At 38.0% G+C, this 13410-nt stretch overlaps 1 protein-coding gene across 1 annotated transcript in view; it reads left to right on the top strand.

The window, feature by feature from the left end:
• The first annotated feature begins 4911 nt into the window (after window positions 1-4911).
• The window catches only part of LOC105617989, a 22264-nt gene continuing 13765 nt past the window's right edge, over window positions 4912-13410 (top strand). Inside the window, exon 1 of the mRNA XM_012199526.1 lies at window positions 4912-5038. Coding sequence (XP_012054916.1) covers window positions 4912-5038 — 127 coding nt within the window. The remainder of the gene's footprint in view (window positions 5039-13410) is intronic.

Here is a 13410-nt window from a genome sequence, read left to right as displayed (position 1 = left end):
CACGGTGTTATAATCTATTATCGCGTTATTATCATGTTACTATCACGGGATAAGCTCGTTCCACGGCGGACTTTAGCAAAGTCGATTTTATGTCGCGAGGCTTTTAAATGCTTTGCTTTCCTTCACAAAGTATTTTTTATTTACTGAAATTATATCGTAAAGAATTATGTCGATTCGACGAAATCGAGATCCTGTCCGATTTGTGTAGTTAGAAACGAAGTAGCGCAGGTTCCCAAATCGATGACCAACACCCACGCGATCGCGGTGGTTGTTTTAAAAATGTACAGTACGGAGCGCGTACGTGGTGCTACCGGTTTTAAATCTCGGTCGCTACCGGACAGCGACCGATGCTACGCAGCACGATGCTTCATATTGAAATAAAACGATGCGACACCGCTGCGAAAGACCAGGAAGAAAGGATTCTAGATTGCGAATCGTTAATCGCTAAACGGGAAGATCGTTAATCGTTGACCAGTGTCTCTATGACAGTAACTCCAATTAGGTGGAGCTGAAAGGCAGTTATTAAGCCGACATTTGCATCCATGTCTAATAGATTTGGCAAGATACGATTATGATTTTTTCACAACAGAAAATTGCAACGCCAAGAATTTATTTATTAGGTTGTCTTGAAACTCAAGTTTACATAAAATGAGTATAATATGACGTAATTTTAATTATAATTTTAATTATATTGATGATAGAATTTTTAATAAAATTGGTCGATAAGGAAATTAAAAATTGATAAGAATACGAAAGTGTCGAATATATCAGATCTAAAAAAATATTTAATTAGAAATTTCGCTATTATGATCGCATCTATATTTTTACTTTATTATTACTTCGTGAAAAGTGATTTTATTTAGATATATATATATACGACTAAGATTGATTAAAAATTGATAAAACATATGTTGTCGTATAGAGAAAATAAAGATTAATTTTAAGAACAGATTTAAACGATTTTAAATTCTATGTTTGATTTATAATACATATAATGATTATTTAATAAATTGAATAAAAAATTTACTTTTTGTATATAAATTGAATAACAAATTTACTTTTTGTATATTGCGATATTTTTTTTAATAGAAATACATTTTAGCTACTTATCTATTCATTATAAAAAAAACATACTTGTTAATTAAGATGCTCAGTCTTATCTGTTAATACTTAAAAATTCATTATTACATACATTGTGCAATATTTCGTAATATACTTATTGAGTTTTTCTTTCTTATTTTCTAACATCTTCTAAAACTCTTGTACGTAAAAATTATTGCATAGCATTAAAATATTCTCCGAAGTTCTCGCAACTAAGTTTAACTTTGTTAAGCGAATCGACTTCTCGTACAATGACGGCACAATCAACTCGTCCCTCCCTAAAGTCGCCTCTTCAACTTTTACGTACATTAAAGACAATTGGCTTCGTAGAAGTGGAGTCTCTCATAACGAGCAGTTCCTGTAAGACGCGCGATCAAGTATTCGCGTATCGATCCACCGCGAGAATCTCTCTCTGGTTTAAGGCTCCTCCGCTGAAATTTTCGCGCGCAAAATTATCAATGATGGCATTGCACCTATTGACGCGACGCGATATCTATTGCATGGGAGCCGATATAAGCATCCATCGATAGCGACATCGCCATTTCGTCGAACTACGGCCAGAACGCGCACATCTCGACACACGCATCGACTCCGGTTTCCACGTTCTACACAGTGGTAATGTCATCTCTCTGTAACGTCATCCCCGACGCGCCGAGATTCACCTGGCCTTTAACTCCCACATCCGATATCCAATGACAACGTCTCTCCATGCACTCCACTTCTGACATTAATCTGTTGTTCTCTCCCTATCTCTCTTTATCTTTCACTTTCTCTCTCCTCATGCTTGCATGCACACGCCAAAGAGACGTCGATCGCCTATCGATTCAAGTGGTGCTCACGTTCACGCTTTCGAGATTGTTTAACACGCTATTCTATTGTAACGCCGGTACGACGTTATGTTATGCATCAATGAATTCGTAGAAGAGAAGTGCATTTCGTTTTTTCCGTCGATTGATTAAACTTCAATCTTGTTCAAATGAAATTGCATTTCCGTGTTTCAAGTGTTAAAATTAGATCTCTAAAGATAAAGCGAAAGAAAGAATGTGTGATACATTTTTGCGATCCTTGATCCTCAAACGTGTTAAAAATTCCTAAATTAAATTTCATTGTACAGTGCGCGATTAAAATTTTCGTGAATTTTACGTATGATATAAATAAAACAACATTAATGATAATACAATGACTTTTTCCTTGATCCACGTTGAATGTATGATTCCGTTTTTCACGCGCGTCGTGCAAGCCAATATGCTCATATTTATTTATGTAGTCACGCTCTCGTGTAGCCGGCGCACGGTGCATCATGAATCAGCGCGCGCAATGGCAACGTATTGTATTCTTGTTTTCTCCGTTTTCTCGCCCATTCATCGATTGTAGAAAAAAAAAAAAAAGACTTAACCGTAGCGATGCCGCGAATATCATTCGCATCGTCACAAATTATCTGGAAATTAAACATTTGCAAGTTGTCTCGTGTTCGTTTCGCTCATCCGTTCCTAATTAATTATAAGTATGTCCGAGCTCATTAATTCGGCGTGTTGTCATTCGAACGATAAAATTGATCTTTGACACTGCAGACTGATATTCATTATCGCTCGAGCGTCTGTTATTATTATTATTATCACCTATAAATGATGAGTGAATGATATCGAAAATGGTATCGCGTTAGTATTTATCATTAATATCAAGAAAATATCATCGACATTAGTTTATCGTTGCATGAATCAAGATTAGTATTCATTAAAATATTTTGCAATATTGAAGAATTTTGTTAATATAAAAAAATTGAATAATATCAGTAAAATGGAACAATTAAAATTAAAACGAGAAAGATACATCTCGCACGAGAGCAACATTTTTTTTTTCAGTTTTCTTGGGAGTTTAATTTTAACGGTGGTAAAGTAAACGTTTCCGATTTGCGGCTGCACCCCCCACCCCTCGTACTTGGTCGCGTAAACTGCGTAGTTGCGCTCGAGTGTCGTTTTGTCGTGTCATACGCGCCTTTACGGCTCCGAGGTGCATGCGAGCGCCGTATGCTCGTGTGCGTGGCCTCTCACTCTCTCCCTCGTCGAGATCCCATTGCTACATGCTACACGTTCCGTTGTGTCCCGAGACTGTGTCGCGCGCACCACTGAGTTGCACTTGCGTCTTCCAAGCGCAGATCGAGTCCCTTTCATATTAACATTTATTGCACGAAAAACCGTAGAAAAATTGAAGTCTCGAAAAAACATGAAATGTTCAAGAGAGCGAAAATCATAAAGAGAAATGTTATAAAATATTTTATGATAGATTTTACGCTGAAAAATTTTTGATACCTGAAATTGAGATAAAAAAAAAGTAGGACAAAAGAAAAAAAAATCTGTTTTTATTTAATATTTTTTTCATAATGTAATTGATATATATAATGTTATTATATAATGTTCATATATAATGTTATTAATCATATATCTCTTATTGATAACGTAAATATTCTAAAGATACATAGTCTAAAGATGCAATATTTTGATACATTAGAGTATTCTTCATACGTGAATACACCATGGTGTCTGACGATTGCAAAAACATGATTGCAGTAAATGTTAGTGTTCAAACGGAGCTCACTCGCAGCGTCCGAAGAGCAAGACAATGTATTGTCACGCTCCTCGCGCGTTCCCCACCCCAAAGTAAATCGGCTACCCTCACCATCAGTTTATTTCCTCGTCATAGGTTGCGCGCGCACGCACCCCCACCGTTCGACCAATCGGTCGCGCGGGTAAAACGGAGTGAGGGAAGAGCCGGTTACTGCCGTGAGGCAGAACGTGCAGACCGTGGCTGTGAAAGCACAGAATCATTACCACGCCAGACCTCGAGGAGAACAGACGTGTTTCTCGTTTATCCTGAGCTCAGTCGAGATCTCGTGCCGCTTCGTATTCTCGTCTTCTCACCGCTCAAATACACGCGTGTGATATATTGCGCCAAAGTGGCCAGCGGTGTTTATTTGCTCGTGCAATTACCGAATTTATCTCAGTCGGTCATAGTGCAATCCCGAAGATTTTCCGGAACACACCTCACGTGACCATTCGCGCGAGATACTCTCGTAATCCGCGGAGCCATAGGGCGATCCGACACAGTCGACCCCCCCCCTCCCTGTATGTGTTACTTACGAGTGACGTGAATCAACTGGTGCAGCCGTCAACCGGACAATTGCGAGGACATTGAACGCGTCCGTGTTCCGGAAATTTCTCTCAAAGAGTCACGAAAATTCTGACAAACGTGCTCCATCGACAGTGCAGCCAATCAACAACCGTGACAAAGGACAAGTTTCATACGCGGGTTCCTCAGCAGGTGATTGTCTTAAAGCGGAAGTGATTTTTCTTTTTTCTTTTTTTTCTTCCTTTTTGTCTCGAAAACATTCGATGCATGGACAGTTTCATCAGTACTTCGAGAAAAAAGTTTAGTTCCGAAAATCGTCTAAAAGGGTAGAGTAATAACATTTACGGAAAGTCTGTAGCGTGCGCGCGCGTCACGTGCGATCCGGGATGTTGAGCGTTGAGAGCCGGTAAACTTAAACTGTTCACGTGCAGCGTTTCTAACGCGTTCACAATTCTACAAAACAAGACCACGTAGAAACTTCGAACAAGAGGGAGGGAGGGGGGGGGTCTTTGAAAAGTGGAGACGTAGACAGTGAACAGTGAACTCAACAACAGAACATTGCTTGGTTCGGTTACAGTGCATCAACTCCGGACCAGGCGAGAGTGGTAACGAGTACGTAGCTTGGACTCGGGCTACCAACTGTACGCAATTGCCCCGATCGTAGAATAGACGAGAAAAGACACTATGGCGATACCATTTTTGCCCAACAACGACGAGAACACGTCGTCGGAGGAGCAGCTGATGTACCAGCTGTATGTAACTCTGCACAATGCCCTCCGGAGCAGGAACGCCCACCATCCGTCGCGAAATCGTGAGTTGTGCGCATTTTTAAATAATGTACTCTTTGTAAGCGAAATTTTTATAAACGATAGATTTCCACACCTAGTCTTTTTGATAGAAAGAGATAGAGAAGAGATAGAAAATAGACAAAATATAGAGGAATGATTCACAAGTTGTCACATGTATGAACTATATTTTTGACCGAACGTGCGCTCGCTCCGAGATTAATAATAAAATAATTGGAGATAATCGATAGGTGATTGCGATAGTCTTGAAATTGATAGCGAGTCTCGAAAAGAATTCGAAAAAAGTATTCTCGACTGCGAGAATAAAATTAGATTGATTTGATTGTTTCGAATGTATTGATGTAAGACAGGATTTATCGATGCGATAGTTGAAAGAGTATAATGACCGAGAGAAACGAGAATAATGATAATCGTAAAAGAGAATTTACTCTTTTAATGCAATTTAATGGTATTTATGACGGTGATTATAATGTGATATAAAAAAATTATGATGAATCACATCATCCCTTTATATTTCTGTTAGTTAGCGTTATTGTTAATAACATGCGATATTTGAAATAAAGTGCAGCATGTGTTTTTTTAGACTTTTTTTAGACTAGATTGTTTAGATATTTACGTATTATAAAATAGCAAGCGAAAACATAAAAAAGCGAACGAAAAAATAATAAGCGAAATGAGAAAGAAGTCTGTTATTATATGTATTAGGAATATTATTTTTTATATTTATATATTCAATTTTATATTTATATATTCAAAATTATATAAAAATTATATAAAAAATTGTGTGTCCAAATAAATGCTCAGTTTATAAAAACTGGAATAAAAAGTCCTTAATTTTATTCACAGATCACTACGATTTTACAACCAAAGTATTAGCTTTGTTAATTGCTAATGCTACTTAGAACCTCAAAATTATCTGATTGAAAATATCTCGTTGACGATTGAGATAAGCAAGCGGAGTAAAGTCGGTCGATAACATCTCGGCTAGAATTCTGTAATGCAACACGTGGTTGCGATGGGGAACAATTCGGCTCAGCGCAAGAAATACGCGAGAGATCCGCGCGTGACATTTTAATTCTTGTGTTTAGAAGGATTAATTTCGCACGTCGCAAATAATTCATACGAGCCACTTCAAAAGAAAGGAAAACATCATGTGCGCTGCGTAAATATTAATTGCACTCTTATTGTAAAATTAGCATAAAAAAATGCTATACTTGAAAGTAACAATAATACTTGTATTCCCCGTCTCATTTTTATTAAATAAATAAAATTTGAAACGAATTAATTATATTGAATATATTTCTTATATTTGCAAATGTAAGATATGTAAAATACAAGTTGTATTTTTTTTTTTTAAATACCTTATTTCAAGGAAGTTAATTACTGAAAATTAGGAGATTTTTTACTTTCTTTCGATGTTGCACCATATTGACAAAAATGATATCATTGATCGAGATCATTGTCCCGCCGTGAATCATCGTCGAAACATTTCGTTTAGTCCAAGGAACGAAATCTGGATACCTTGATTCTCAATTTTGCGCAATGCCTCGAGTATACGCCTTTGACGTCAAAAGTGATAGCGCGACAAAAGCCGCAAAACCACTCTGACATTCTCCGCAATATACACATATATATTTCTCTCTCTCTCTCTCTCTCTCTCTCTGTGTGTGTGTGTGTGTGTATGTGTGTGTACATTTTTTTGTTTGTATAACAATATCGCATGATGTAACTTTCTAGCAAATGTTACATCAGTGAAAAGCAACAAATATTATTTTTATTAATTTGACAAAATGTGTCTAAAATGTGTTCTTAATTTTGAAATAAATCAAAATTCTCATATTTTATTCACGAAATAAATCTACAATGTAGGTTTCACAATTTAATTTCAAGTAACTTCCATATTGTAAGAGACAGAAAAATTAGATAACAAAGCTTATCGGGATTCAAACTTGAAATCCTTCACTCTGATATTAAGGCTATTATATATCCATAATTGCTTCATTACTTTCATAGTTATTTCAAACTCCTATCAATATCAATATCTAACCGACCTTATCCTTCATTCGTACAATGTTATAAATATTTACGTTATTATTGACATAAATTAATTTTTCTTTATTTTTTGAAATTCTAACAATGTCAATACTTTCAACTGAAGAATATCTTTTAGTAATAATAGCTTCTAGAAAATAGATACACTATGACACACCCCATTGTAAATTGCATGGCAATGTTTCTATACTCGTAATTTTCATTTTAAAAAGTCTTTTACAAATTACTATTTGATCATGGAGAGACGAAGAACAGAATGTTTCTCGAGAGATCGCGATGGCTCATATTCGGCGCACAGTAAAATCCAACTTTACGAGAGTGCAGCGAGAAGAAGGAGAATGGATTGTACGCGAGTAAAACAGATGTAGTGTGGGTGTAGAGCATCGAGCAAAAGAAAGAGAAGGAGAGTATGGCAGACGATGTCCGGCCATGACCCTGCTCCGCTGGTCGTGCCTCCTTTACAGAGAAAAGAGAGGAGACCGGAGAAGCGAGAGGAGGATCTGCGACGTGCAGAGAGAGAAAGAGAGAGAAAGAGACCACTGGTCAGCCACAGCACACGCAGTAAAACGCGCTATAAAACGCGATGCAATGCAGCCTCGGCCGCGACCAAGTCCGAATCTCGGATGTCGATCGTGCCGGCGCACCTCGCATTGAGAGAGAGAGAGATTGCGGCTATCAACCGCAAGTGCGTGACATCATCGATTGCTCTCTCTTTTTCTCTTTTTATCTTCCTCTCTCTTTCTCTCTCCCTTTCTTGCCAGCGTACGCCTCGCCGCTCTGTAAATCAAGTAGAAAATCCACAAGAGTCGGTACTCAATTCCCGATGAAGCCTCAGTATAAGACGCGGAGTGGTTCTGAGCGATCTCCTACCCAATAAAAACGTTATTACGGCATATGCTATTGCAATATATGTAGAAAATTGTTGTCGCGCGATCGATCAATCTGCCTGAAACTATAAATCTCTAATATTGGATTCTAACAAGTGGATCAGTACCATGATCGAAGTTTTATTGACGATGAATGTAAGGAAATTTACTTCCTTCATTATTTAACCGCATTGCGGTTTAATCATTTCGATTGAAAAGTCCTTATAGAAATTGTTACAATAATATAATTTTATATTAAAAATACATTTCGAGATAGATATAACGTGCGGTAACGTTTACCGTTGTAACACTTCGCGGCTATTTGAGCCGCGTCGTTAATGAATACCGTTGATACAACGAATAATTTATGGAAATTTAATCTTTCGACCGTGATGGATAATGTAATCCGCGGATAAATCCCCCGCTTCACATTGTATAATATATTTTATTGCATTTTGCTCGCCGTGAATAAAGCCGTGCGTCAGGTAGAACGTAATTACCGTGCCATGTACAATAATCAAATCTTCAATCGTAATATACATCGTTTTAATGCGAACGCACGTTGCTCTTATTCCGCCATTCGCGTAATTTTCATTTACTACGCTCGACATTACAGTCAAATTGCATCATTTTATACTTTATCGATTTCCGAATGTTTAATCCAATTTAGAGTTTTTATCCATTTTTTCATCAACACATAATTATGTAAAAAAAAAGTTATCAAAATAAAATTGTGTACATTTTATCTTTTTCAAAAAATGATGAAATTCAGATAAGAAATTTAATATTCTTCAGTCATTTTACACGAATAATATTGAATAAATAATTTCCGTTGTGCAATTGTACCGATACATCGACCAACATGAGGACTCCTTGGTCTATCTTGCGCGCGTTTAAATCACACGTTACGATGCTCGGACCCATTATTTCACGAACGGAAATAGTGCCGGGCCGCGTGCACGTTGCACGGGGGTCAATAACCATAGTTGCCGCGCTTTCGCGAGAGAAGATGCAGAATTGCCGCCGCGAGCACTCGCGTGGTTGCATCAAATCGGGGGTTGTTATTTATAGGAACAGCTGTGGGCATTCCCGCACCGCGCAACGCAGTCTTCTTGTAATATTTGCAGAAAACTTCCCCCTCGTCATCTCGTGCGCTCACGCGCGAACAAACGCCTCGCGAGAGTGCGGCAATCGCGATTACGCGCGCGTCCCAAATGTATTTTAAGGCGACCACCTCCTTCGGCCCTTTTTAAAGATAGGATCGATCTGGATGGGGCGTATACTCTAATTAGACATTTACTCGGAATTTATCACGAGTCAGATTAACTTGTTAACACGAAATATACTTGATACAACAAAATTGAAGTATACTCGTATCAGCGAGAAACACGATTTCCGAACAGATTTACGAAATGATTGAACGATGTTTCAAAGTGATTTATCTTGTTTTACCCTCTCATGTCTTTTTCCCACAAGTCGCTCGATAAGACGAATCAAATGATCACAATCTCTCTAATCGAAAGAGTTTGATTTCTCGGTACGAGAAAGATCAGGTGACTTGTAACGTGATACGCACTTGATACTGAACTTCATATTATGTTTCTCTCTTTCTCTTTCTCTTTCTCTTTCACGCACACACATACACACATAAACGCACTCGTAAACTGTCTCATGTTATCACAATAACAACGTAACAGCTGCTCACAATTTTGGAGTAAAGACGGCGAAGTCACGCTTGAAACTATATTCGAATATTTTTCATTAATAAATTTTACAGATATAATTAGAAATTGTTAATTATATTGTTAATAATACTATATCGTAATAATATCGTAGAAAACAAATAAGAAATCATCTTTGTTGGTGACAAGCCAAGCAGGAAAACTTCGACTATGACTTGGTTGATTTATCAAAGATATTCCACTTAGTAGTGGCAGACGAGCGATCGATGCCGTCGGGATGAGAACAGTGACTCGAGTCTATAGACCTTATGAAATATTGAAAGGAATTCGTCATTGTAGACTGCCGGGTCTCTCCCGCAACCGCCGCCTTTTCCGCCATTCATACTTGCGAGAGCGACTGCTATTGACAGAATTCTTCAAAAATTCATCGCATCCCTCACTTGGACGGAGACTCCAATCTCTTTCTGTCCTTCTTGCCCTCATCGGCGATCCGTTATCGTCGCGTATAAACCACGCTTTATCTCGTCGCAAGGCAGACGTTCGAGGGCGCGACGTCGCTTTTTTTATTTCTATTCGTCTCTCGAGTTTATCGAATTTCTCTCTCTCTCTCTCTCTCTCTCTCTCTCTCTCTCCTTTTCTCTTTCCAATTTTTCGCATTTTTCTGTTGAAGATGCTTCGTTAAACGTCAATAAATCAGCTTCATACGCGCGAAAGAGAACGTCGGATAAACGATAACAAACGCGCATTCTGGCGGTTTCCACACGACGAATAGATATAATAGACATTTAATTGTCGATCATTGATCATTACATAAGCATGATCGATATAAAGAAGTAATTGGACTTTAGAATTACGTAATATCAAAATAATCAAAATAATCAGAATAGTAACAAAACATTATCAGTCAGCAGTTTCTTTTATTACTCACTATATATTATTGTTTTAATTTTTATAATGAATGTCTAAATAAGTTATTGTAATTACATAAGTATAGTGTGAGACTTGAATAATGCACATTAGGATACTAATAACATCAACATATGTAAAGTACATATTATATATAAAATACAATGATACTAAACGAAGGAACTATAAAGCGTAGAAGTATTTTAATAATTTCAACACATTATTATCGTGATATCTAAATAAATTAATACAGAATTAATTTTCTTTATTCATTGAATTATTTATTACGAACATGCTCGTAACTAATGAGAGCGTTGTTCATATCTCGCAAATGAATATTTATCTTCGGCAGGCGCGTCATTCTGGTTTGTTAATTAGGGCGCTGATTGAGGTAGTCAACAGGCTCTCTGCGAATTTTGGCAATTTCCTAACTACCTGCAATCATTAATATTCATACGGAGGATATCCACTTTGCCACTTCTCTTACAATGTAAAGCATTTTTACGGTCCCTTGAAGCCTTGCGTTTCTGATAGACCGGATCAGATAGGGGCACGCGTATCCACCGGCTCATGAAATTCGGCAGATTTTATCTACGCGGGCTCTCCTCTTGCGCTTGCGGTTGCACCGACGCGTATTATAAATTTATCGCGGTCGGTCATCGAAATTTCATCGAGCGTGAAAGTCAAGTGCACTCGGGATCCTTCAGTGCACGCCGCGGAACAAATCACTCTCTCTCTCTCTCTTTTTCTTTTTTTCTTTTACACGCGCTTACAACTTTACCCTTTACCTTACATATTTCTTGCCTTCATTCCTTACTATCTGCATCATATTAATTCCGTCATTTATTCAAGTAACTTAACATGTGATTCGGTCAAAGAGGCGCCGTGTAGCGTTTTAATTAAAGCCCTACGTAATTTTTAAAAATAACTCCTGTAGCCTGTTGACGTTATCCTCTGTGCATTTTGATGAAGTACAGCTAACTGAAGGCTTAGTCCCCCAAGGTTCCCAAATACCACGCTGATTAATGCGCTAAGCTCGCCCTCGTGCGATCTTCGCGCTCGACACTTTGCAAAGTGTGCTCTTCCAGAGTCGAAAATAAGTGTTCGCTTACATACTGAGGAGGACGCGACGATAAACACTCGCGATCGTTTGAGTTCACTCGTAACGAAAAAGCTATAAAATAATCCTCATAACTTCCAGAAATTTACGTTAGCATCGAAGATGACAAAGATAAAAAAAAATTGAGACGCTTCAATCGCGAGTGCATGAAAAATTAATGTTGATGAAAAAAAAAGGAACGATTCGTGAGACACGAAACGAATAAATATTACGCTCTTTTATTGCTTTGTCTTTACCTCCATGCATGAGCGATGGGCACGAATCACGCTCCGCGAATTTATCAGGCCTGAAGAGGGGAAGGGAGGAGAGAACGAAGTACCATGACAGAGAACTCGTGAGGCGAGCGGGCGATAAAAGAACGAGACAATTGCGAGGGAGTCCAACGGACGCGCGGGATGGAAGGAGGAGAGGGTACTTTATTTAATTTTCGCGACTCACGAAACGCATTCTGCACCGCACGTGTCCTGGAGTGCTCGAAGAATTGTACCGCAGATCGTTACTTCTTCGGCGAATCGCCTTTCGAGGAATCGATTTCCGCTCCGCGCGCACATTCGCCCGCTATGAAACTCGTCCGATTATTACCGAAGACTCGCGGAATAATAACGGTGGCCGAGAGCGACCGTTGCGCTAATAATTGTGATCCAGTTGCGCCGAATCGATGCCGAAATTGTACCCACTGTGGAAGAAGTTATGAACCGCCCGAAATGAAGCCGTAGCGATTGTTGTAATTTTTGTTCAGTAGTTTTTTGCCGAAAGATTAATCCCATCAATAAACAATAAATTAAATATGAATAAAGATGAAACGATTAAAAATCGTACTACTAATGCGCGCGTATCGATTCTGTCTGACACCGTTTAATGATACAATTTTCCATCAGCAGAGTCGAGACGGTATTGACAATTAATTACATGATTTACAATCTCTTTTTCTCTCTGAATTAATAATGTATTCTATTAAAGCAGCAGCTTTAATCGCTCCGAGAACGAGTAAATTTACATATTTTTGAGTTTATATTCTTTTCAAATAATAAAAATATCGTAGTCTTAATAATTATCGATAGAACGACTTAATCATAAAGTGAAACAATAATTGCATGTCATAGAATTCTCTTTAGCCATATATGTTTTAAAAATTTTCAAAAATAATTTTAAATCAAATTAATGAGTAGTCTTGCTTTAATCAACCTCTGACATTACTACGATATCGGTTATAGTATATCAAACGCTGTTCAATTATCAATCGTGATCGACAGAATAATTTAATCTCAAGTGCAATCGAGTTGGGCAAGACGATTAGTTATAGAAAATGCATGCCTAATATCGCTCGCGTCGTAATCACGTGCGATTGGCGCAACAATATATTGCAGCACGTGTATTTTTTAGCATTTCGCTTGCGTGGTATCGCAATAATGTAATATTGTCAGCTCACTAAAATTGTCGATAGATAATGACGCTTCTTATTAACCAGTTATAAATGCAACAACAAAAATATATGTATGCGCCGCGGGCCCGCCAGACCGACCTTTTTGTTCGCTTCGCGATCGATCCACGTTGCGCATCGTTACGTGTAACCTTTCAAATGGTGCGCGCGCTTTAGAGAATCCGAAACCAAATATACATTCACGTTACCTAAGTTGAATTTGCAGCAAACTGCGGAAATCCAGGTTTTTTGCTTGAAACGTACGTTTGCCACGTATATATATATATATATATATATATATGTGTGTGTGACTAATTGTCGGCCGTGTCTT

This window comes from Atta cephalotes (genome assembly GCF_000143395.1).
Source record: "Atta cephalotes unplaced genomic scaffold scaffold00015, whole genome shotgun sequence".
Lineage (NCBI taxonomy): Eukaryota > Metazoa > Arthropoda > Insecta > Hymenoptera > Formicidae > Atta > Atta cephalotes.
Note: the sequence above shows the minus strand (reverse complement) of the source record. Positions and strands in the feature narration are given on the sequence as shown.